The sequence below is a fragment of the Carcharodon carcharias genome, chromosome 5, assembly GCF_017639515.1.
Source record: "Carcharodon carcharias isolate sCarCar2 chromosome 5, sCarCar2.pri, whole genome shotgun sequence".
In the NCBI taxonomy this organism is placed as follows: Eukaryota; Metazoa; Chordata; class Chondrichthyes; order Lamniformes; family Lamnidae; genus Carcharodon; species Carcharodon carcharias.
In genome coordinates this window covers 16,124,683-16,151,421 of record NC_054471.1, presented here as the reverse complement: position 1 = coordinate 16,151,421, position 26,739 = coordinate 16,124,683, and the positions used below count along the sequence as shown (strand labels likewise).

General features: G+C 44.3%; 1 protein-coding gene across 1 annotated transcript in view; it reads right to left on the bottom strand.

Annotated features, from left to right (window-relative positions):
• The window catches only part of LOC121278115 (dynein heavy chain 8, axonemal-like), a 1,831,678-nt gene that overhangs the window by 1,109,938 nt on the left and 695,001 nt on the right, over window positions 1-26,739 (bottom strand). The window contains exon 30 of the mRNA XM_041188200.1: window positions 17,878-18,113. Within this exon, the coding sequence (XP_041044134.1) occupies window positions 17,878-18,113 (236 nt within the window). The remainder of the gene's footprint in view (window positions 1-17,877; window positions 18,114-26,739) is intronic.

Genomic DNA, 26,739 nt, shown 5'->3' with positions numbered 1-26,739 from the left:
TTTCCAGGTAATTCTGTTTTTGTTTTGGATTTCCAGCATCCACAGTTTTTTGTTTTTATCACTGTATTTGATGAAATTCTTCAGGTGGAAGGAATGCAGGTCAGTTCAGTTGAAGTGTTTAACTCAAAGAGGTTAGTGAAGCTACAGAAGAATGATTGCAATTAAAATAGTTATATCAGAAAGCTTATTCAGGAACCAAAGCAAAATATATTCCAGTATGTTATTATCTTCGAGGGAATATATTAATGAAAAAGTGGCGGTCAGATTATGTCTCAACAAATGAAAGCTGGAGGGAGGTGCATCAGATTGTTATCCCATTAGGTTATAGAAATGAGATTCTGAGGATTGCTCAGGAAATTCCAGTGGGGGGACATTTAGGAATTAGGAAAACACAGGAAAATATATAGGGGTGTTTTTTTGGCCAGGATTGCATAGGGATGTAGTCAAATTATGTAGAACCTGTCACATATGTCAAGTAACAGGAAAATCACAAGCAGTGATTAAGCCGATGCTTTTAATCCCAATATCAGCATTTGAAGAACCTTTTACCAGGGTCATGATTGTTTGCATAGGACCCCTCCCTAAAACTAAAAGTGGAAATCAGTATTTATTAACAATAATAGATATGTCTACTAGGTTTCCTGAAGTGATATCTTTAAGAAATATTACAACTAAGAAGATTGTGGAGGAATTAATTCAATTTTTTACAAGATATGGTTTACCTAAAGAACAATCAGATCGGGGTCAAATTTCATGTCACAGCTGTTAAAGAAAGTAATGAAAAGTTTGGGGATAAAACAGTTTAAGTCAACAGCTTATCATCCGGAGTCACAAGGAGCTTTGGAAAGATGGCATCAAACTTTAAAAACTATGATAAGAGCATACTGTCAGAAATATGCACAGGATTGGGATACAGGAATTCCATTTTTGTTATTTGCTATTAGGGATGGTCATAATGCATTGACTGCTTTTAGCTCTTTTGTACAAGTTTATGGTCATGAAGTAAGGGTCCACTGAAATTGATTTGAGAAATTGGTGGGTCAAAATTCAGAAACTACTCTCTTGGATTCCATATCAAATTTCAGGGAAAGATTTAACAGAGCATGTGAGCTGTCTCAGAAGCATTTAAAGATCTCACAGCAAGTGATGAAAGTGAAAGCAGATAAGAAGGCTAAAATTCACAGTTTTGTTTCTGGAGAGAAAGTATTAGTTTTCTTACCAGTACTAGGGGATTCATTAAATGCAATATTTAATGGGCCTTACAGGATTGAAAAGGAATTGAGTGAAGCAAATTATCTAATAAATACTCCAGATAGAAGAAAGAAGCAAAGGGTGTGTCATGTAAATGTGCTTAAAAAGTACTTTGACAGGGAAGAGGAACACAAAGAGGTGTTAGTGATGGTGAATGATGAGAAAGAGGTAGAAATGCAGGACTCTGAAATTGATTTTCCTCTAATCAAATTGGATAATGAGGGGGTGCTTGAAAATTTAAATGAAATATTGAGTTATCTTCCAAGCAAGTGTCAAAGTCACACAAACCTATAAGTTGGGAAAGACACATTTAGTTTTACATGCTGTAAGTGTAGAAATATCATCTTCAGTGAGGCAACAATTTTATAGATTAAATCTGGCAAACCTATCACAAGTACAAAAATAAATTGATTTCATGCTTCAAAATGATATCATTGAGTCCAGTTGCAGTAACTGGAGTTCGCCTGTTGTACTGGTACCGAAACTGGATGGAACACAAAGACTGTGCGTGGACTACCGTATTTACTCGACTACATGTGAACGCGGTGACAAAAGTGGATTCGTATCGCATACCACGGTTGGAGGATTGCATTGAGAAAGTGGGACAATCGAAATTTATCACAAAGATTTACTTGCTAAAAGGATATTGGCAGGTACCATTGTTAGAGAGAGCAAAGGAGATATCAGCTTTTGTAATGCCAAATGGACTATATCAGTTCAAAGTTATGCCATTTGGCATGAAGAATGCACCTGTGACATTTCAAAGACTGAAAAACAAAGTAATTGCGGGTCTAAGCAATTGTGCGGTTTATAATGACGATCTAAATTGTTTTCAGTCAGACATGGGAGGAGCATTTACAGCTTCTGGAAGAATTATTTACTCGACTACAAGAAGCTAATTTAGTGATGAACTTGAAGTTCACTAAAAGCGAATTTGCAAAAGCTCAAGTTACGTATCTAGGCCATACCATTGGACATGGTAAGGTGGCTCTGAGAGATGCGAAAGTCAAGGCTATCATGGATTTCCCAGTGCCTACAACAAAACAAGAAGTTTTAAGGTTTCTGGGCATGAGTAGGTTTTACCTGAAATTTATGCCAAATTTTAGCCAAGTGGTTGCTCCACTGACTGAACTATTAAAAAAGAACAAGAAGTTTCAATGGCCACTGGAATATCAGGAGATATTCAATAGTTTTAACTACGACACTAGTATTGGCAGTACCCAATTATGCCAAGCAATTCAAGTTGGCCGTTGACACAAGCGATAGAGGCATTGGGGCTACACTGTTACAAGAAGATGACACTGGAATCGAAATAGAGTATTTTTCACAGAAACTGGATGTACAACAGAGAACATTTTCAAAGATCGAGAAAAAGACTTTGGCCAGAATTTTCCAGCCGACGTGCATAGCCCGCACGTCAGCGTGTAAAATGACGCGAGTGTGCCGACGTCAGCACGTGCCATCGCAATATTTCGGTGGGTGGGCACGATCATAAGACCATAAGACATAGGAGCAGAAATTAGGCCATTCGACCCATCGAGTCTGCTCCACCATTCAATCATGGCTGATAAGTTTCTCAACCCCATTCTCCCCGTAACCTTTGATCCCCCTACCAATCAAGAACCTATCTATCTCAGTCTTAAATACACTCAATGACCTGGCCTCCACAGCCTTCTGTGGCAATGAATTCCATAGATTCACCACTCTCATGCTAAAGAAGTTTCTCCTCATCTCTGTTCTAAAAGGTCTTCCCTTTACTCTGAGGCTGTGCCCTCAGGTCCTAGTCTCTCCTACTAATGGAAACATCTTCCCCATGTCCACTCTATCCAGGCCTTTCAGTATTCTGTAAGTTTCAATCAGATCTCCCCTCATCCTTCTAAACTCCATCGAGTATAGACCCAGAGTCCTCAAACGTTTCTTATATGTTAAGCCTTTCATTCCTGGGATCGTTCTCGTGAACCTCCTCTGGACCTCCCCAAGGCCAGAACATCCTTCCTGAGATATGGGGACCAAAATTGCTCACAATATTCTAAATATGGTCTGACCAGAGCCTTATAAAGCCTTAGCAACACATCCCTGATTTTATATTCTAGTCCTCTCGAAATAAATGCCAACGTTGCATTTGCCTTCCTAACTACCAACTCAACCTGCAAGTTAACCTTAAGAGAATCCTGGACTAGGACTCCCAAGTCCCTTTGCACTCCAGATTTCTGAATTCTCTCCCCATTTAGAAAATAGTCTAATCCTCTATTCTTCCTACCAAAGTGCATGACTCACATTTCCCCACATTGTATTCCATCTGCCACTTATTTGCCCATTCTCCTAACCTGTCCAAATCCTTCTGCAGCCTCCCCGCCTCCTCAATACTACCTGTCCCTCTGCCTATCTTTGTATCATCTGCAAACTTAGCCAGAATGCTCTCAGTTCCTTCATCTAGATCATTAATGTATAAAGTGAAAAGTTGTGGTCCCAACACTGACCCCTGTGGAACTCCACTAGTCACCGGCCACCTTCCTGAGGAGGACCCCCTTATCCCCACTCTCTGCCTCCTGCCAGACAGCCAATCTTCTATCCATGCTAGTACCTTGCCTCTAACACAATGGGTTCTTATCTTACTGAGCAGCCTTCTGTGCGGCAACTTGTCAAAGGCCCTCTGGAAGTCCAAGTAGATAACATCCATTGGCTCTCCTTTGTCTAACCTGCTCGTTACCTCCTCAAAGAATTCTAACAGATTTGTCATGCATGATCTCCCCTTGATGAAACCATGCTGACTTTGCCCGATTTTACCATGCACTTCCAAGTATTCTGAAATCTCATCCTTAAAAATGGACTCTAAAATCTTACCAACGACCGAGGTCAGGCTAATCGGCCTGTAATTTCCCGTCTTTTGCCTCACTCCCTTCTTAAACAGGGGGGTTACATTAGCGATTTTCCAGTCCTCTGGGACCCTCCCTGACTCCAGTGATTCCTGAAAGATCACCACTAACATCTCCACTATCTCTTCATCTATCTCCTTCAGAATTCTGGGGTGTAATCCATCTGGTCCAGGTGACTTATCCACCTTCGGACCTCTCAGTTTTCCTAGCACCTACAAAAGTACCTATTCAGTTCTTCCGCCATTTCTTTGTTCCCCACTACTACTTCTCCAGCGTCATTTTCCAGTGGCCCAATGTCCGCTTTTGCCTCTCTCTTACCCTTTATAAATCTAAAAAAATTCTTGCAATCTTCTTTTATATTACTGGCTAGTTTACCCTCATATTTAATCTTCTCCCTCCTTATTTCATTTTTAGTTGTCCTCCATTGTAGGCTTCCCAATCCCCTGGCTTCCCACTGCTCTTTGCCGCATTGTATGCTTTCTCTTTAGCTTTTATGCTGTCCCTGACTTCCCTTGTCAGCCAAGGTTGTCTCGTCCTCCCTTTAGTATGCTTCTTCTTCCTAGGGATGAACTTATGCTGTGTCTCCCAAATTATGATCAGTTCGCCTGCCATTAATTGAAGGGCTCGTTAAGGCCCTTAATTTCCCAACTGTCCAGGATTTTGAGGAGCCCATGCAAACTTCGGGTCAGAGCATGAGCCCAACGGACAGGTGGGTAGGAGATTATTTAAGAAAACTTTTGCAATGTCGGGACATGTGGACTCAGATGGATTGTTGATGTTTTTCACGAAGTTATAATTGATCAAAGCGTTTAAAACAAACCTGTGTGATTGTTAGTAATTCTCATCAATGTCCAAGAGGTTTTTGTGCAAAGTGAAAGCATTCTGCAGGCAGCATTCTTTTTCAGCCTTGCAGCTTTCCGGAGGTCTCCATTTAGCCCAGTGGTATGGGTTCTGACCTCTCCAGTGGAGGCAGCTCCCCTGAGGAGGAGGGAGGGATAGAATCAGGAGGAGGCCAGGACTGGACAATCAGCCTCCAAGGGAGGCACCTTTGGTGTCCAGGTGAAGGCACAAGGGGCGTAGGGCCAAGAGTTTGTCCAAGGTGCAAGGGGCCGCAGACAACGCCACTATCCTGCTGCCAGGGTATACAGGTGGCGAAGCAGCTACCTCAATATGACTGAGGTGCAGTGCCGAAGGAGGGTCCGACTCTCAAGGGAGACAGTCAACTATATCTGTCAGATGATTGGCCCTGAGATCTCCCCTAACTGTGTGGGAGGACACCCCTTGCCAGCGGCTCTGAAGCTCACAGTTGCCCTCCACTTCTATGCCTCTGGCTGCTTCCAGGGCTTGGTGGGTGATCTTTGCGGTTTCTCCAAATCAGCTGTCCACACTTGTGTCAAGCAGGTTACAGACGCTCAGTTCAGGCGGGTATCCACCTTTATCCACTTCTGCTGCAACCAGGCAAGTCAGGCACAGCGAACCAGAGGCTTCATAGCTATTGCTGGATTCCTCCGCATCCAGGGTGCTATAGATTGCACACATGTGGCCATCAAGGTGCTAGCATGTGAGGTCGGTGCCTTTGTCAACAGGAAGGGCTTCCACTCCATGAACGTGCAGATAGTGTGCAATCACAGGATGCAGATTCTGCAAGTTTGTGCAAGGTACCCACGGCGCCTACATCCTCGGACACTTTCAAGTGCCGGGGCTCTTCAGTGCTCTGGCTCGGCTAGATGGTTGGCTGCTGGATGATAAGGGCTATCCCCTGCGAAGGTGGCTCATGATGCCAGTACGGCGACCAAGAACAGAAGCTGAGCATCGGTACAATAGGAGCAAGGGGAACACAAGGGCTGTGGTGGAAAGAGCCATCGGTCCTCTCAAGATGCGCTTCCATTGCCTGGACTGCTCAGGGGGCGCACTCTAGTAACCCCCAGATCACATCTAACTGATCATGGTAGTCTGCTGCTCCCTGCACAATCCTGCGCTGGAAAGGGGGGATGCAATTGACGATGAAGACCTTGACGCCCTGGATGAGGCTGCAATTGATGAATCCAGCAGTGTTTCAGAGGATGACGAAGTACTGGGCGATGATGAGGGCCACAACGACGATCCGCATTTACACCAAGGAGGCAGGTACACCTGGGACAATTTAATCCAAAGAACCTTCAGCTAGCTCCACACACATGGATCAGCAGGAGCAGCATTGCCTGGAACTTCCACGCGTGGCACTTAGGTGCTACCTCTTCCACCTGATCAGCTGCAAATAATGCCTTAATACAGAAACATCAATCTCCTCTCTAAAACTCATGTTAATTACATGAAAATGAAAAAAGCGCCACAATGCAAAGACGCTCAGCCATGGTAACAAAGGTGGACTTTACTCTGTCCACAATTATAGCTCACCTGATTATTCGACAATGTTCTAAAAAGTGGTCCCTATTCTAAGGCCAACACAAAATCACCAGCGAGATACCCGGGGAGTGCCCAAGGTGCTTTATGTTTTCGTTTCCGGGTACTATGTCTAGGTGTTGTCCCCTCGCTCGAAGTGGCTTGTGAGAGAGCCTGCTGACTCTGCTGTCCTATTGGCCTGGATGACCTTGGCGGGCGTCCTCTGGCCCATGGAGCCTGTGATAGCCCCGCATGGGAGGGAGTCGCCAGCTCCTGATCTGGCACCTCCCCAGTTGTCGCAGCCTCAACGGAAGCAACGTTGACTGGCAGAGGGGCGGAGGAGCTGCTGCCCTCATCCGGAGCACCATGAGAGGAGGTTGCAGTGACAGCAGGCAGCTGCTGCACCGACGTGAGGTCCAAATCTACCTCCCTGCTCACCGCAGATGCATGGATGCTGAGTGCCGGCGCTTGGTGTCCACAACATCTCCCACAATGGGAAACACCACCTGTGGCCAGAATTGCTATGAGGGCTTGCCGGTCAAAGTGTAACCCAATCATATTTTGATCCATTTGGTGGAAGCCCCTCTCTATGAGAGTCACCAATCTCTCTTGAAGGAATCCTGATGCTCTGCTCTGAGGGCAGATTCTTTGCGTGCACTCTGCCTAGACTCCTTTGTCACAGAGAGCAACTGAACCATTCCCTCACACAACCCTTCCAGATGCAAACACACTTCCTGCCGCCTTTCCTGTAGCTGCTGCAACGGGGACAACTCCAGAGGCACGTCATCAGTGCCGGACACAGCATGTACCTCATCTCCTGCAGCCCTCCGGCTGCTGGAGCCATTGGCACTCTCTGCCCCTGCCATCCCCTCCAGCAATTGTGATGTGCCCTCTCCACTGTGACCCGGGACACTAGCTGATGGTAAAGTCCCCACCGAGATGTGTGTGTCTGCTCTGGTGCCTAGCTGGCTGAAATGATGTGCAGCAAGTTGCACATGTTGCCCCTCAGGTGTGGAGGGGTGGGGCGGCTTTGAGGACGTGCGGGTCGCTCTGGTGGTGATGCTGAAATTAACAATAAGGACAGTGCATCAGTTAGCGTGCATTCACTTCAACCTTTCATCCCTTTCCCCCCCACCCTCATAAGTAGCTCACCCTTAAAGACCCTTAAAAGAACATTGGTGAGGTCCAAATGAGTCAAGACGGGCCCCAGGCATTAAACGCACATGCAAACAGACTGGTTAGATGGCCTCATGAATAGCACGTGGCTTGTAAAGAACCAGAGGAGTGGGGAGAGTGCAGAGGTATCTGATTTGGATGCATTGTTGCCTGGATAATTGGGCGGCTGAGGAGACATTTCAAACAGTTGAGTCATTTTCCGCCAAACTCAGGAGATTGAGAGGTCATATTATTGCCCTTCATTCTGTAAGGAGGGGCAAAGACTGGGTGGCCAGAAGGCAACATTTCCCCATGGCGCAGGGATGAATAACGTGGTGGCATTCATCTAAGTTGAGTGCCATGAGGTTCACAGCTGAGGTGCTGAGGATCTTCTGGACAAAGTAATGTGGGGCGCACTGGCTGAAAGGGTGCAGGAGGTCCCAAACCCCCGAAAATGGAATAAGATTTTGAATGTGCAGCGGCAATACAATGGCATGTGAGACCATGGTGATAGTGGTCACAAATGGGATAAGGTGACTTTGGAAGGTGGTGGAGAGGCTATTCCTCAAGGGGACAAGGGTCCCTCCTGTATGACCCAGACGTCAGAATGCCTCAGTCAGTGAATGAGCATTGTTGCAGCATTAACGATTGCAGCAACCATCAGTGGTTTGGATGGTGGGCACACAGAGTGGATGGGACTGTGGACCTCAAATACCTGCCCGCTGGACCCCAGCCTCTCCGCCCCCAGCCACCCTGGCCTTCTGCCTCCTGGCCTCCATGGCCTGCTCCTCGAATGCGGTGAGACGCTGGAGGAGGGCGCGCCCACCTCCAGTCCTCAGGCACTCCTGGGCATTGTGGTTACTTTTTGCAAGCAAAACACAAGAGGATTTATTGGGGCAGGTCACTCATGTACACTGCATGCACATGCCGCACCCCAACCACAGTGGGCCATCTGAGGCCTCCTGCGGCTCCTGTCCACACTACTGGTGATGAGTCCCCAGAAGATAGTACGGTTGGTCCCAACCCCCTCCCCCAATGGATACCTGGGACACATTCAGCGCCCATCACTTTGAATAGCACACAGGTCCTTGCGCCCGTGGAAATGAGGATCAAATAGGTGTGGCGCCAATGCCGCAGATGGGACTTGCCCAAAAGACCTTGAGGCACCCCTTGGACCATGTCATTACCATCAATATGACATGTGTTGGAGTTCTGAGTATGTCTACCGGCCTCCCCTGCAGCTTGCCCCCAAACTACTCAAATGCCACAGAAACCAAGATATGCTGTGCAAAAATCCCTTCTTCTCCTCAACCCTAAGACTGATGTAAGCATTGTCAGTACCCATTTGCCCACCCAGCATGCACTTGGGGAGGGCTAATATGGCAAGAGATTACACTATGAATGGTAGCACCCTGGAAAGTACTGAAAATCAAAGGGACCTTGGTGTGCATATCCACAGATCCCTGAAGGTAGTAGCGCAGGTAGATAAGGTGGTTAAGAAGGCATATGAGATACATGCCTTGCATTAAAGTATATTCCATTTTGCCTTGCTAAACTCACTTCCACACTTCTTTGTGGATGACACAAAGATTGGCCGGGTGGTTAATAGTGAGGTTAAGTGTCTTGGGCTACAGGAAGATATAGACGGGATGGTCAAATGGGCAGATAAGTGGCAGATGGAATTTAACCCTGAAAAGTGTTAGGTGATACACTTTGGAAGGAGTAATTTGACAAGGAAGTATTCAATGAAAGGCATGACACTAGGAAGTTCTGAGGAACAAAGGGACCTTAGCAGGTGTGTCCATAGATCTCTGAAGGCGGAGGGGCATGTTAGTGGAGTGGTAAAAATGGCACTTGGAAAACTTGCCTTTATCAGTTGAGGCATAGATTACAAATGCAGGGAGGTCATGTTGCAGTTGAATAAAACCTTGGTGAGGCCACAGCTGGAGTACTGTGTGCAGTTCTGGTCACCACATTATAGGAAGGATGTGATTGCAGTGGAGCAGGTGCAGAGGAGATTCACCAGGATGTTGCCTGGGATGAAACATTTAAGTTATGAAGAGGTTGGATAGACTTGGGTTGTTATCGTTGGAGCCGAGAAGACTGAGGGGTGACCTTATCGAGGTGTACAAAATTATGAGGGGTATGGATAGGGTGGATAGGGAGCAGCTGTTCCCCTTAGTTGAAGGGTCAGTTACGAGGGGACATAATTTCAAGGTGAGGGACAGAAGTTTTAGGGAGGATGTGAGGAAAATCTTTTTTACCCAGAGGGTGGTGACGGTTTGGAATGCACTGCCTGGGAGGTGATGGAGGCAGGTTGCCTCACATCCTTTAAAAAGTACCTGGATGAGCACTTGGCATGTCATAACATTCAAGGCTATGGGTCAAGATCTGGTAAATGGGATTAGGTAGGTAGGTCAGATGTTTCTCATATGTTGGTGCAGACCCAATGGGCCGAAGGGCCTGTTCTGCACTTTGTGATTCTGTGATTCCTCTCTGCCTGAGCAGCTGGACCACCCATAGTGCCATAGCTTTGACTCTGATTGGCCTCCACATAGGAACCGTCATTCTGACCGTTTTCCAGGGTTTGCGAGCGAGATGCACTTGGGGGTTTCCCTCACTACCTGCCTGGTCCTGTAATGCTTCAGCCTTATCTTTTACACTGATGTCCTTGGCTTCTCTATCATTGAGGATGGGGATATTTGTGGAGCCTCCTCCTCCAGTGAGTTGTTTAATTGTCCACCACCATTCACGACTGGATGTGGCAGGACTGCAGAGCTTAGATCTGCTCCGTTGGCTGTGGAATTGCTTAGTTCTGTCTATCACTTGCTGCTCATGCTGTTTGGCGTGCAAGTAGTCCTGTGTTGTAGCTTCACCAGGTTGACACCACATTCTTAAGTGTGCCTGGTGCTGCACCTGGCATGGCCTCCTGCGCACTTTATTGAACCAGGGTTGATCCTCATGATTGGTGGTAATGGTAGAGTGGGGAATATGCTGGGCCATGAGCTTACAGATTGTCACTGGGTACAATTCTGCTGCTGCTGATGGCCCACAGTGCCTCATGGATGCCCAGTCTTGAGTTGCTAGATCTGTTCAAAATCTATCCGACACGACACAATGGAGGTTATCCTCAATGTGAAGACGTGACTTTGTCTCCACAGCATCTGTTATGGATGGATGCATCTGAGGCAGGTAAGTTGGTGAGGATGAGGTCAAGTATGTTTTTTCTCTCTTGTTAGTTGGCTCACATACTGCCACAGAACCAGTCTAGCAGCTTTGCCCTTTAGGATTAGGCCAGCTCGGTCTGTGGTGGTGCTACCGAGCCATTCTTGGTGATGGACATGGAAATTCCCCGCCCAGAGTACATTCTGCGCCCTTGCCACCATCAGTGCTTCCTCCAAGTGATGTTCAACATGGAGGAGCACTGATTCATCTGCTGAGGGGGTGCGCAATACGTGGTAATCAGCAGGAAGTTTCCTTGCCTACGTTTGACCTGATACCATGAGACTTCATGGGGGGCGACATTGATGTTGAGGACTCCCAGGGCAACACCCTCCCAATTGTATACCACTGTGCCACCACCTCTGCTGGGTCTGTCCTGCTGGTGGGATTGGACAGGCCCAGGGATGATGATGGTGATGTCTGGGACATGATCCGTAAGATATGATTCTATGTGTATGACTATGTCAGGCTGTTGCTTGACTAATCTGTGAGACAGCTCTCCAAATTTTGGCACAAGCCCCAGATGTTAGTAAGGAGGACTTTGCAGGGTCGACAGGGCTGGGTTTGTTATTGTCATTTCCAGTGCCTAGGTCGTTGCCAGGTAGCCGGTTCAGTTTGATTCCTTTTTATTGACTTTTTAGCAATTTGATAGCACTGAGTGGCTTGCTAGGCCATATCCGTGTGCACTTAAGAGTCAACCACATGACTGTGGATCTTGAGTCACATGTAGGCCAGATTAGGTGAGGTCAGCAGATTTCCTTCCCTAAAGGGCATTTAGTGAACCAGATGGGGTTTTTACGATAATCACCATTAGACTTTTAATATAAAAGCAAAAAACTGCAGATGGAAATCTAGAACAAAAACAAAAATGCCTGGAAAAACTAAGCAGGTCTGACAGCATCTGCAGACAGGGATACAGTTGACGTTTCGAGTCCATATGACCCTTCATCAGAACTAAGACATATAGAAATGAGATGAAGTATAAGCTAGTTGAGGGGGGGGGGGGGGGGTGGGGGCGGTTACAGGAGAGCTCGATAGGGGGCCAGTGATAGGTAGAGGCCAAGAAAAGACTGCCATAGATGTCATAGACAAAAGGACAAAGGGGTGTTGATGGTGGTGATATTATCTAAAAGATGTGCTAATGGGGACATTAAGGGAAGCAAGCTACTGGCAGATGGCCCTATTGGGGTGGGAGGAAGGGAACGAAATGGGCTAAAAGGTGGAGTAGAAAGAATAGATCGAAATAAATTTTAAAATAGGAGGGACGAGAAAAAAAATAATTGTTTAAAAAAAAGTTATAAATCATTGGGAAAAGGGGGATCGGAAAGGGGATGGGGATGGAGAGGAAAGTTCATGATCTGAAATTGTTGAACTCAATATTAAGTCTGTAAGGCTGTAGAGTGCCTAATCGGAAGATGAGGTGCTGTTCCTCTAGTTTGCGTTGAGCTTCACTGGAACATTGCAGCAGACTAAGGACAGACATGTGGGCATGAGAGCAGGGTGGTGTGTTGAAATGGCAAGCAACAGAGAGGGATGGGTCATACTTGCAGACAATTAATTCCTGATTTTTTTACTGTTAGATCATTCAGGAAGCAGTTGCTGCAAATGTTCAGCAGATTAGTGTAAATCTGACGATCAGTCAACATGCTGGTTTGACATCAGCATTGATATTTTGGAACTTAACGCACCATTTAATGTCCTTTGTTATCTTCACCTACCCAAATATGGATTCAGTGGCAGGAAGGAGCACACCATTGAGATCAGTTGTGGATTAATTTCCATTGAATCCTGTTGCAAGTGTAAAGTTTATTGTGCTTCCCAGAGTTGTTAAAGTTACTTAAATCTTCAGGGAGTCTTCTGGTACATGTTTAAGGACTTTCTCCTGATTTCAAGGATCTTGCACGTACCACTTGCTCCCAGATATGGGTGCAAGCGCTTGCATCCCCTTGGACTACAACATGACAGGATGAATCAGCAGAGGTACAATTCCTTACCAATAGAAGACCAAGAGTGGCATGTGATGGGGAAGCATCCTCTCCTAGTGATGCCTTATCCGCAGTTCCCCACAGAACTGTATTGGGAGCTTTACTCTTCTTGACATACATAAATGACCTTCCCAACAAGTTAAAGACAGGGTACAACTACTTGCAGATGACTGCATGGTTCACGCACTAGGGAAAACTCAAGATCATATCTATTCACTGTAAGATGATCTTCTGGAATTGCAAAAATTATAGGACCAATTAAAGATGGCATTTAATGCCAAAAAATGCTTTGTCATGTGCATTACCAACAAAAAAGATCCATCAACAGAAAGCTTTAAGTATGGTAATCAAATTCTCCAAAAGATAGATATATGCAACCATACCTAGGGGCTTCTTCTTAAAAACAATTTTCAATGGGGGCTCTCACATTTAGCATATCACATCCAAAGCAAACAGGGTTCTTGAATTTTTGGGGCAGAATCTTTGTTATTGCAACAAAAATATCAGCATTTTAGCTGGCCAAATGTTCATCCAATTCTGGACTATTCAACTTGTGCATGGAATAGTTATATGGTGAGTGATGTAAGATTGAAGAGATCGAAGGACATGCTGGATGATTCTGCACAAAATGGTATGGGAAATACATCAGTGTCAAATCCATGCTCAAAGATTTGGAATAGTATTCACTACAGCAAAGAAGGGAGAGAAATAGACTGACCATGTTCTATAAAATTTGGAATGGACTGGTGGAAATTGACAGAAACAAATACTTGGTACCTCCTAGGATTGAAAAAACAGGAGGTGACCATCCACACATACTACAAAGACCATTTGTTTTCAAGGCAGTGTGTGTAACAATCTTTCTTTCCAAGGACATTTCCACAATGGAACAAGCTGCCAAAGGAAGTAGTAACAGCTCCTTCACTTTAAATCTTAAAGATCCATCTTTAGATTATTGCCACTTATAAGTTTTCATTACCAGCTAGGGTGTAGTGTCAAATCTTGAGGTGCTGGAGCTCTCAAAAAATATGTCGGCCCTGTCATTTCTAAATCTACCATTGCATTGTTTTCCTATGTATTAATTAGAGTCCCCAAACATCAGTAAAACTATGTTATTGAAGTGAAAAAAATATTAGTGCCAGTAAGCATTTTATTTTGTTAGGAAATAGAGATAGTTTAAATTATATTGGTATTTGTAGGTGTTAGGAATGAGTTTAAGTTTGATTTGTATTTCTGTATGTGTGTGTTAAGACAGGTCAAATTGAGTTTTAGTTTCAATTTAAAAGGGGCTTGCATTTCTAAAAAGAGTTTTACGACTATAAGCTAAGTAAAGCAATCAAGAGTAGAAAAAAGTGCTGTTGCCTAGCAACAGGGGTCTAAGGAGGCAGGTTCCTCCCACAGACATACAGAAAAACTAAAGAAACAGCAGTTTGTTTTGAGAGTGAAGTATAGAGAGAAAGGTTCTAAGCTTCAGATTTAAAGAGACAAAAGCTGCAGAAAGCAGATTAAAAACGAGAACAGCTTGAAAGAGGCAAGAAGGTCCAAAGAGACAACAGAGGGTCTGTAATTCTTTACTATGAAGCAGTGGTACTGTTGATGGCTGAATTAGTGAGAGAGAGTGCATGGAAGACAGCTTGAATGCATGTGGTGACCCAGGGAAGAGGAATATCAGAAGGAGAGCTCGAAACTCTGGAGGTGAGCCCTTGTGGAAGGTGTCTGAGAGAAAGTGTCAGTTTAGGAGAAGATTTCAAGGTGAGTTCCTGGAGATTGGAGTTTGGAAACATTCGTGTGAAAGACAGAGTTCAGCGAGAATGACTGGCTCACAGTATGACAAGCGTCTCGGAGGAGTTGAGGAGAGATCCAAAGCATCTGATTGAGGTGGCATTTGCCACTTGGTTTCAGAGTGTCTGACCACAGGATGATTATTGGTACATGGACTGTGTACTTACTGTGGACATTAGAGTATAAGGTAGCCTTTGTAACTTGTGTTATCCTTACAAATCTGTATATATATATATAAAGGTATAGTTGGGGTGAAGGAGTATTGCAATATAGTTCATCTTTTCTTGTTTAATAAATATTTTATTCTTTTGTTAAAAGTTCATCAGCTGACTCCTGCAACTCTGTTCTGTGGCTACTCTCCACATAGCCAAACAAACAAATTAAAAGTTAGCATCTATCAATCTGAGTTCCACTCTGGGATCAGGCTTGTTTAGGGGTAACCTCAGCTGGGATCATACCAAAGTGGGGCTCGTCCGGGATTTGAAATGGGGACAGGGAATTTTAGACACAGAATAGTAATTGGTTTGGGATTATCATTATAAGGTGGCATCTGTGAATCCTTTTTAACAAGTACATGGAAGTAAAGAGGTTCTGGACATAGAAATTGAAGTTGCTGTGAGGAATGGGTAGGAATTTGAAATGGCTTTGGAGGTTGCTAAGACGTTTTTTTTTACAGGTGGAGGATGTAACTCTGACTGGTTTACAGAAATTAACCAAGAGTAAGCTGATGGAATTGGCAAATAAGCTGGAGTTAGAAGTACCTGAAGGGGTGAGGAAAGCAGACATAGTTGAGATAATAGCACTGGAAGGGGTAATAGAGAGACCACGTTCTTCAGGGTTAGCTAAGATCCAGTTGCAAATGAAGCAACTTGAATATGTAAGAGAAAGAGAAGAAAAAGAAAGAGAAAAAGAAAGAGAATTAGAACTGAAAAAAACCTTGAATTAGAGGCAAAAGAAAAATAAAGGGTAGAAAAGGAAAAAGAGAGAGTATTTCAAAGAGAAATAGAAATGTGAAAATTCAACCTCCAGAGGGAGAAATTATCAATGGAGGAAAGAGAGATGGAATGAGAAAGGGAATATTGGCTTAAAAGGCTGGACCTTAAAAAAGAGGTCTCAGATGCTGAGGAAAATTCTGATGATGTGAAAAGCTTCAACCGAAAAACCGAGTGGTGAGGTGCTTAAGTTTGTGCAAGCTCTCCCAAAGTTTGAGGAAAGGGATGTAGAGGCATTTTTTTATCTTGTTTGAAAAGGTAGCTAGACAAATGAAGTGGCCAAAATAAATCTGAACATTAGTTTAACAGCCTAGGTTGGTGGGTAGAGCTCATGAGGTTTATGAATCACTTTCAGAAGAGGTTTTGGTGGATTATGATGCAGTGAAAAAGATTATTCTGAATGCATATGAGTTAATCCCTGAAGCATTCAGGCAGAAATTTCAGAATATATAAAACTGCTTGGCAGACCTATATTGAGTTTGAGAGGGTAAAGCAAAGTAATTTTGACCATTGGATACGGGCATTAAAGTTAGAGACAACACATAATGCTCTTAGGGAAATAATTCTTTTGGAAGAATTTGCAGTGCCTTCAGCATTTCTTGATATCACGTGGAATGAATGGAATTGGCTGAAGACTGGCTTCTGTGATACTGGAGATCTCAGGAGGAGGATGCAATGATCATCCACTCAGCACTTCCAACTGAAGATGGCTGCAAATGCTTCGACCTTATCTTTAACCCTGCTGTGCTGGTCTTGTCCATCATTTAGGATGGGGAAATTTGTGGAGCCTCCTCCTCCAGTTAGTTGTTTCATTGTCCACCACCGTTCAAAGACTGGATGTGGGAGGACTGCAGTACTTAGATCTGTTCTGTTTGTTGTGGCATTTCTTAGTTCTGCATGCTGCTTCCACTGTTTGGCATTCAATTAGTCCTTCAACAGATTGACACCTCATTTTTAGGTATGCTTGGTGCCACTGCTGATATGTCTTCCTGAATTGTTCATTGAACCAGGGTTGATCTCCCCTTTTGATGGTAATGGTAATGCTGGGCTGTGAGGTTACAGATTGTGATTCAATGAAACTCTGCTGCTGCCGATGGCCCACAGTGCTTCATGGATGCCTAATTTTGAGTTGCTAAGTCTGTTCGAAATCAATCCTATTTAGCAGTACTGCCACACAATACAGCACATCAAGGTAAATAGATCTTTCTTGAAGTTTATTGTCCAAAAATGAACACATCACTCTAAACTGGGTCTAACCAGGGCTCTGTACAATGGAAGCATCACTCCCTCACTGCATATCCTTCAGCTCTCAGAATAAAATACCGACTGCACATGGCTATAAAGTTTCCAACAGCTCCTCTATGATACTCCTACAATGCCCATTTTACCATGATTTTATGGTTCTAGCTAAGGAACAGCATCTCAATTTCCATATATTTATGTTACTTCTGCTTTACCATAACCACAGAATGATGTTAATGCAGAGTACACAGGGAACATATGTATTTTGTCAGTTTTCTACTGGGCAGAGGATAGAAAATGCCCTCTGATGTGTTTGTTGAATGCACATAGTGGAGGACACGACCAAGTAGAAGACATTGGCCAGGATTTTCTGGTCATCGGGTGGGCTCGACGGGATGAGCGGGAGCCCACAATTGGGCTGCGATTGCCATTTCACGCACGGCAGCACTCAGCGCTTCCTGCGTTGGTGGGTGGGGGGTGGGGGGGGGGGGTGGTGGCAAGCGAGGAAGTTCGTGCATTCGACCTCTGTCGCATGTGCAGGAACATGTTACAAATTAGTTTGAAAATTTTTATTTCTTTTTTAAATCATTGATCGAAACCTTATCCCACCCGTGGATGAGGTTTCACAAAAAATCTAAAGGCCGCTTGGCCTTTTCGCCTTTCGCGAAAAGTTTCATTTAATTAGAACCTTAATGGTCTTAATAAGCCTGTTAGTTGTTGGCTGGTGCACTGCGGACTCCCATACGCATCCGAAATATCTCAGGAATGCGCAATGATGTTGGGACGCTCACCCAACATCATCGCGTGCCATTTTATGCTCGTTCGGGTCGGGTGCGCGCCCACCTGACGAGCGTAATATTTTGCCCATTACATTAATTGGGATGCTTTTCATTTAATGAGGTCAAGTTTAGATTTTAAAAACGTGAAAACTGAAGGCGGGAGAAAAGAAACAAATATAGAAGACACACTTTGAAATATAAGGCCACGTACCTCAATGGGTGCCAAAGTCATATCCATCTGTATCTCATTATTTCGTATTTGTGACAAAGACTCCATGGCAAATCTAACATCATCCAAATCTTGAATAGGCCGAGCCAAATTCTTCATTTCTTCAGCGATAAATGTTGTTATTGCTGTCATTTTGCCCTTGTACTGTTCATTCAAAAACCGACAAAGTACCATTTTCCAAGCTTTGGCTTCCACCATGAGAGCTATTTTTATGGATTCTAAGAGCAAGGGAAATAAGCAAATATTAAACTAAGTTCAATTATCATGTTGCTGATTTCATGTAAAAAGGTTAAATATTGTGGCTCCATAATTATATTTGCTATTGCAAGAGTATAGGTCTAGATATTTGATAGCCTTGTATTTCATTTTATTCATTCTTCAGATCTGAGCATCACTAACAATCCCAGCATTTATTGCCCATCCTTAATTGCCCTTGAGAAAGTGGTGGTGAGCTACCTTCTTGAACCACTGCAGTCCAAGTGGTATAGGTGCACCCACAGTGCTATTAGGGAGTGCGTTCCAGGGTTTTGACTAAGTGACAGTGAAGGAATGGCAATATAGGTCCAAGTTAGGATGGTGCGTGGCTTGGAAGGGAACTTGTAGATGTGACTCCCAGGGCAACATCTCTCATTCGCATACCACTGTGTATACCAAATACACAGGATGGTTTTGTGAAAGCGAAATCATGTTTAACCAACTTATTGGAGTTCTTTGAGGAAGTACCATGAGCTGTGGATAAAGGGGAACTGGTGTATGTACTGTACTTAGATTTCCAGAAGGCATATGATAAAGTGCCACATGAAAAGTTATTGCAGAAAATAAAAGCTCATAGTATAGGGGGTAACATACTGACATGGATAGACGATTAGCTGGCTAACAGGAAGCAGAGAGTAGGCATAAATGGGTCTTTTTCAGGTTGGCAAGATGTAACGAGTGGCGTGCTGCTGGAATCAGTGCTAGGACCTCTACTGTTTGCAATTTGTGTAAATGACTTGGACGAAGGGATTGAAGGGATGGTTGCCAAATTTGCTGATGACACAAAGATAGTTAGGAAAGTCAGTTGTGAAGAGGACATAAGGAGACTACAAGGAGACTACAAACAGATATCAATAGGTTAAGTAAGTGGGCAAAGATCAGGCAGATTGAGTTTCATGTGGGAAATTGTCCATTTTGGCAGGAAGAATAAAAGAGAAGCATATTATCTAAATGGTAAGAGATTGCAGAGCTCTGAAGTGCAGAGGGATCTGGGTGTCCTAGTGCATGAATCACAAAAGGCTAGTATGCAGGTACAACAAGTAATTAGGAAAGCTAATAGAATGTTATCATTTATTGCGAGGGGGGAATTGAATAAAAAAGTAGGGAGGTTATGCTTCAGCTGTACAGGGCACTAGTGAAGCTACATTTGGAGTACTATGCACAGTATTGGTCTCCTTATTTAAGGAAGGATGTAAATGCACTAGAAACAGTTCAGATAAGGTTTACTAAACTAATACCAGGGATGGGTGGGTTGTCTTAAGAAGAAAGGTTGGACAGGCTAGGCTTGTATTCATTGGAGATTAGAAAATAAGAGACAACTTGATTGAAACCTTTAATATCCTGAAGGGTCTTGACAATGTGGATGTGGAGAGGGTGTTTCTTCCTGTCAAGAACTAGGGCTTACTGTTTAAAAATAAGGGGTTACTCATTTAAAGAAGATGAGGAGAAATTTTCTCTCAGAGGGTTGAGAGTCTTCGGAATTCCTTTCCTCAACAGGCAGTGGCAGCGGGGTCTTTGAATATTTTTAAGGCAGCGATAGATAGATTCTTGATAAAAATGGGATGGAAGGTTATCGGGGGTAGGCAGGAGGTTACAATCAGATCAGCCATAATCTTACTGAGTGGCGGAGCAGGCTCGAGGATCTGAGTGGCCTATTCTTGCTCTTAGTTCGTATGCTCATAAGGGTTTGTGATGTGCAAACAGTCCAGACCCTCCAATCGCAGAGACTCCCACAAGTCTCAGCCTGAGATGGCCTCAGCATTTGTGTCAAACCGTGATCCCTCTTTGTGGACACCCCAGCCAAGGTAGAATTCCTTCCTACATGGACCCTGCACAGCCCTTTTAGAGCTGCTGATGCTTCACTTAGATAATCTCACAGTCCTCGGCACAGTCCACGCACAGCCCCATTCTATCCTCTCTCTCCTCATTCACTAATATCCCTGTAATTCAATGTTGTCTAGAGCACTTTGATTGGTAACCATTTATGCGCCGTCTACTGACAAGCTTGATAAAGAAGCAAGCTGTTCAAGAACAGCTACAACAATGGCAATTACCCCGCAATGTGGAAAGTTTCCCAAGTATGTCCTGTACGCAAAGAGCAGGACAAAACCAATCTGGTCAATTACCGCCCCATCAGTCTACTTTCTATCATCAGTAAAGTGACGGAAAGTGTCATCAGCAGCGCTATCAAGCGGCACTTGCTTAGCAACACCCTGCTCACTGATGCTCAGTTTGGGTTCTGCCAGGGTCACTCAGCTCCTGACCTCATTACAGCCTTGGCTCAAACATGGAAAAAAGAGCTGAACTCCAGAGGTCTGGTAAGAATGATTGCCCTTGGCATCTAGGCAGCATTTGACTGACTGTGGCGTCAAGGAGCCCTAGCAAAACTGGAGTCAATGGGAATCAGGGAGAAAACTCCCTGCTGCTTGGAGTTATGCTTAGACAAAGGAAAATTGTTGTAGTTGTTGGAAGTCAATTATCTCTGTTCCAGGACATAATTTCAGGAGTTCCCAGGCTTGGGCTGACAAGTGGCAAGTAACATTTGTGCCTCACAAGTGCCGGGCAATGACAACAAGAGGGAATCTAAACATAGCCCTTGACATTCAATGGCATTACCATCGCTGAATGAATCCCCCACTATCAACATCCTGGGGGTTATCATTGACCAGAAACGGAACTGGACTAGCCATATAAACACTGTGGCTACAAGGGCGGGTCAGAGGCAAGGAATCCTACGACAGGTAATTCACCTCCTGACTCCCAAGCCCGTCCACCATCCACCAAGCACAAGTCAGGAATGTGATGGAATACTCTCCACTTGCCTGGATGAGTGCAACTCCAACAACACTTAAGAAGCTTGACACCTGCCAGGACAAAGCAGCCCGCTTGATTGGCACCCCATCCACAAGCATTCACTCCCTCCACCACTGATACACAGTGGCAGAGCATCTACAAGATGCACTGCAGGAACAAAGTCTCCTTAGACAGCATCTTCCAAACTGACGACCGTTACCATCTAGAAGGACAAGGGACGTTCGCACCTGGAAGTTCCCTCCAAGTCACTCACCATCCTATCACCGTTCCTTTGCTGTTGCAGGGTCAAAATCCTGGAACTCCCTCCCTAACAGAACTGTGGGTATACCTACACCAGATGGACTACAGAGGTTCAGGAAGGCGGCTCACCACCAGCTTCTCAAGAGCAATTAGAGATGGGCAATAAATGCTGGCCTACCCAGGGCGCTCACATCCCATGAACAAATAAGAAAAAAATCTAGCTCATGGAATAAAAGGGAAAGTAGGCACTTGGATAAGAAATTGGCTGACTGATAGGAAACAGAGTGTAGTGATAAGTGGTTGTTTTTCAGATTGGAGGGAGATTTGTAGTGGAGTTCTCCAGGGGTCAGTGTTGGGACCCTTACTCTTCCTGATATATATTAATGACATAGACTATAGTGTTCAGGGCATGATTTCAAAATTTGCAGATGATATCAAGATTGGAAACGTCCACTGCGATGAGGATAGTCTTGAACTTCAAAAGCACGTAGACATATTGGTGGATTGGGCAGACAAGTGGTGGTTGAAATTCAACACAGAGGAGTGTGAAGTGATTCACTTTTGCAGGAAGAATATGGAGATACAGTACAAAATAAAGGAAGAAACTCCAAAGGAGGTGCAGGAACAGAGGTACATCGGTGTACATTAAAGATAACAGGGAATGTTGAGAGAGCCGCTAGTAAAGCATATAGTATCTTAGGCCTTATTAATAGGGACATTGAGTACAAGAGTAAGGAGGTCATGTTGAACTTGTATTAGACACTAGTTAGGCTGCATCTGGAGTACCGCGTCCAGTTCTGGACACCATACTTGTGGAAGATGTAAAGGCATTGGAGAGTATATACAGGACATTCACATGAATGATTCCAGGGATAAAAAAAACAGTAGCTATGAGGATATATTAGAGGTGTTGGGGCTGTCTTCCTTGGAGAAAGGAAGGCTGAGAGGAGACTTGACAGAGGTATTCAAGATCCTGAGTGGTTTGGACAGGGTAAATAGTGAGAAACTGTTTCCACTCAAGACAGCATCAAGAACTGGAGGGTACAGATTCAAAATAATTGGCATAAGTGATGTGAGGAAAAATACTTTCACCCAGAAGGTGGCTGTAGTATGTAATGAACTTCCTGAGAGGGTGATGGAGGCAGATTCGATTGAGGTATTCAAAAGGGAATTGGATTGCTATCTGAAAAGGAAGAATGTGCAAAGTTAGAAGGATAAGGCAGGGAAGGGATTAGGTTGAATGCTCTTTCAGAGAGCCAGCACAGACTCTATGAGTCAAATGGCCTCCTTCTGCACTGTGTTATGACCACTGCAGGTATTAATTGCTAAGCAAACCAAATCCAATTAGGGATGGGAAATAAATGCTGGCCTAGCCAGCAACGCCCATACCTTGTAAATGAATACAAAAGAATAAACCACATTGCTGTGATTCTGGAGTCACATGTAGGCCAGACCAGGTAGTGATCGCAGGTATCCCTCCCAAAACGGAACCAGTGGGGTTCATATGACAACAATGATAGTTTTATGGTCACCAATGCTCAGACTAGTTTTCAATTCTAGATTTTTTTTAATTGAATTTAAATTTCACCAGATTTGAACCTATGTCCCCAAAGCACCAGCCTGGGCCTCTGGATTAATAGTGCAGTGACATTACCAATACATCAACATCCATTCTCCCTCCTCATTCCTGGAACCATTCTCATTAATTTTTTCTGTGTCTTCCTTGATGCTTTCACATTCTTCCAAAAATGTGATACCCATGACTGGAATCAATAGTACATTTGAGGATGAACCAGTGTTTTATACAGGTTTAGCATAACTTCCTTGCTGTTGCATTCTTATGTCCCTATTTATAAAGCCCAGGAATCCAAATGCATTTTAATTGCCCTAGGAAGTGGCCCATAACCTTCAATTATTTGTGCACATATACCCTCAGGTTCCAATGCTCCTACACCCACTTTGGAATCATACCCTTTATTTTATGTTACTTCTCCATCCTCATATCACTTCATATCACTTCATATTTCTGTTAAAATTTAAGTTGGTGAGAGGGGAGACGTCTGAGAGATCGAAAGCAGTACGAGAGTAAGGACGACAAGAGTTTGAAATGAGTGAGAATGGAGAGGTCCAAGAGTTCAAACCTAGCACAAGAGGGAAGAGGTCTGAGAGTTCAAAGACAGAGAGAAGGGAGAGGTTCGAGTGTTCAAAACAAGTGTGAGAGGGAATATATTTCAGAGTCTGAAACCAGTGCAAGAGGGGAGAGGCCCGAGAGTTTGAAAGTTCTTGAGAGGGGAAAGGTCCAAGAGTTCAAAAGCAGCACGAGAGGAGAGAGGCTGAGAGCTTGAAAGCAGTGTGATCGGGAAGAGATCCAAGAGCTTGAAAGCAGCATGACAGGGGAGAGATCCAACAGATCGAAAGCTATGGGAGAGAAGAAAGGTCCGAGAGTTTGAAAGCAACCTGAGAGTGGAGAGGTCCGAGAGTTCAAGACAGCTTGAGAGGGGAGAGATCCAAGAGTTCGCCACCAGTACGAGAGGCAGAGGTCCGACAGTTCGAAACTAGCACAAGGGGGAAAAGCCCAAGAGTTCAAAAGCAGCATAAGAGGGCAGAAGTCCGAGAGTTCCAAAGCAGCATAAGAGGGGAGAGGTCCAAGAGCTTGAAAGCAGTGTGAGAAGGGAGAGATCCGAGTGTTCAAAAGCTGTATGAGAGGGGCGAGGTCTGAGAGTTTGAAAGCTGCGTTAGCGGGGAGAGGTCCAAGAGCTTGACACTTATGCAAGAGGGGAGAGGTCCAAGAGTTCAAAACCAGCCCAAGAGAGGAGAGATCCAAGAGATTGAAACAGCATGAGAGGGGAGAGGTCCAAAAGTTTGAAAGCAGCGTGAGAGGAGAACGATTCTGGTTTAAAGACAGCAGTGCTTCTCTGTGTCTGGGAGAATCTTTATTGAACTGCTTGTTGAGATGTCTGCCTCCAAAGAGACAGCCTCATGGCATAGTCAGATGACTACAGAAAGCCAGATGCGACATCAGACTGATTACATTTCAAAATCCAAATATCCCTCTTTTCATACCGAACATAGAATACATACCTCCCCCTTTTCCTAAAGAACAGAAGACACATTTGCATGCACAATTATGTGTAACTATGTTACCCAAGTTACCCACTACACACCCACTGTTCTCATGCATTAACAGCTGTTTGTTCCACCAGTCAGTCTCTGCACCTGATTGCATACATAATCTTTAAATCATGCAGGCCTCTTAATGGCACATGTGCATGTTACGAACATATGAATTAGGAACAGACGAAAGCCCCTCAAGATTGCTCCAACATTCAATAAGTTCATGGCTGGTCGGTTTGTGCTGAGTTCCATGTTCCCATCTACCCCAGATAACCTTTGATTCCCTTGCCTAACAAGAATCTATCTACTTCTGCCTTAAGAATTTCAGTGACCAAAGCTTTACCGCCTTCTGATGCAGAGAGTTCGAAAGTTGCACAAGCCTCTGAGAGAAAAAATTTCCCCCTATCTGTGTTCTATAAGGCAACCCTTCATTTTAAAAGTGCCCACTATTTCTGGATTCACTCACAAGAGGAAACATCCTTTCCACGTCCACCTTGTCAAGTCCAATCAGGATCATATAAACTTCAATCAAGTCACCTCTCACTTCTTTTAAAGTCCAATGAAAACAAGCCCAGCCTGTCCAACCTATCCTCATAGGACAATCTGCTCATTCCTGGTATCACTCTCAAACCTTTTCTGAACTATCTCCAACGCATTTACATCCTTCCTTAAGGAGACCAAAACTGCAGACAGTATTCGAGATGCAGTCTCACCAATGCCCAGTATAAGTGAAGCATAACATTCTTACTTTTATGTTCAATTCCTCTCACAATAAAGAATAGCATTCCATTAGACTTCTTGATTACTTGCTGTACCTGCATACTAACTTGTTGTGACTCATGCATGAGAACACCTAGATCCCGCTGCATCTCGGAATTCTGCAGTCATTCTCCATATAAGTAATACTCTGCTTTTTTATTCTTCTTTCCAAAGTGAACAACTTCACATTTTCCCACATTATACTCCATCTGCCAGATTTTTGCCCACTCACTCAACCTATCTATATCCATCTGCAAACTCCTTAGGCAGAATTTTGCCCTTGGCGGGCAAGCGGGCCCCACCGGTTCGGCGGCAGGCGGACTGCTGCCCCCGCCACTGAAACAGGGCCCACCACCATTTTGAGTGGACGGGCCAATTAAGGCCCGCCCAGTGGCCTGCCCGACAGGAAGCAATTGAAGCCATTGACAGGGTCATTAAGATAATTAAAGACCTGCCTATCCAACCTTAAGGCTGGCAGGCAGGCCAGGAGCCCCAGTAGGCTTCTGATAAAACATGAAACTTCATCCACCGGCGGGATGAGGTTTAATGTTCGTTTTTCAAAACTTTAATAAAGTGTATGTGAGATTTATTAACATGTCCCATCTCGTGTGACATTGTCACATGAGGGGGACATGTTAATAATATTTTTATTTATTTTTTAACTTTTGTACACTTTTGCATGCGCAAAAGAGTGCACTTTGACGGGGATTCCCTCACCGCCCTTCACAGGGAATCCCCGTCAAAGTGCACTCTTTTGCGCATGCAAAAGTGTACAAAAGTTAAAAAATAAATAAAAATATTATTAACATGTCCCCCTCATGTGACAATGTCACACGAGATGGGACATGTTAATAAATCTCACATACACTTTATTAAAGTTTTGAAAAACGAACATTAAACCTCATCCCGCCAGTGGATGAAGTTTCATGTTTTATCAGAAGCCTACTGGGGCTCCTGGCCTGCCCGCCAGCCTTAAGGTTGGATAGGCAGGTCTTTAATTATCTTAATGACCCTGTCAATGGCTTCAATTGGCCATTGACAGATTGGCAGGCGGACAGCTGATTGCACTGTCCTCCCGCCTTCTAAAAATTTAAAGGGACCGGGATGACGTCTGGGGTTCCTCCCGACGTCATCCCGTGTCATTTTCCCGTTGGCGAGCAGGTCCCACCCCCAAATCGCCGATGAGTAAATTCTGGCCCTTGTCTTCTTCACAACAGACTTTCCTACGATCTTTGTGTCATCTGCAAATTTATCTACCATGCTTTCACTCCCCTCATCTAAATCATTGATATAAATTATAAAAAGCTGAGGCCCCATCATAGACCCCTGCAGCAATCTACTCATCACATCCTGCCAACCAGACAAAGACCCATTTATGCATACTCTCTGTTTTCTGTCAGCCAGCCAATCTTCTATCCAGGCTAAAACATTACCCCCTATATTATGAGCTTTTATTTTCCACAATAATCTTTTATCGAATGCTTTCTGGAAATCCAAGTACAGTACGTCTATATGTTCCCCTCTATCCACCGCACACGTTCCTCCTTCAAAGAATGCTAATAAATTGGTTGAACATTATTTCCCTTTCATAAGACCATGCTGACTCTTCCCAATTACCTAGAGCTTTTCTAAGTGCCTGGCTATAACCTCTTTAATGATCGA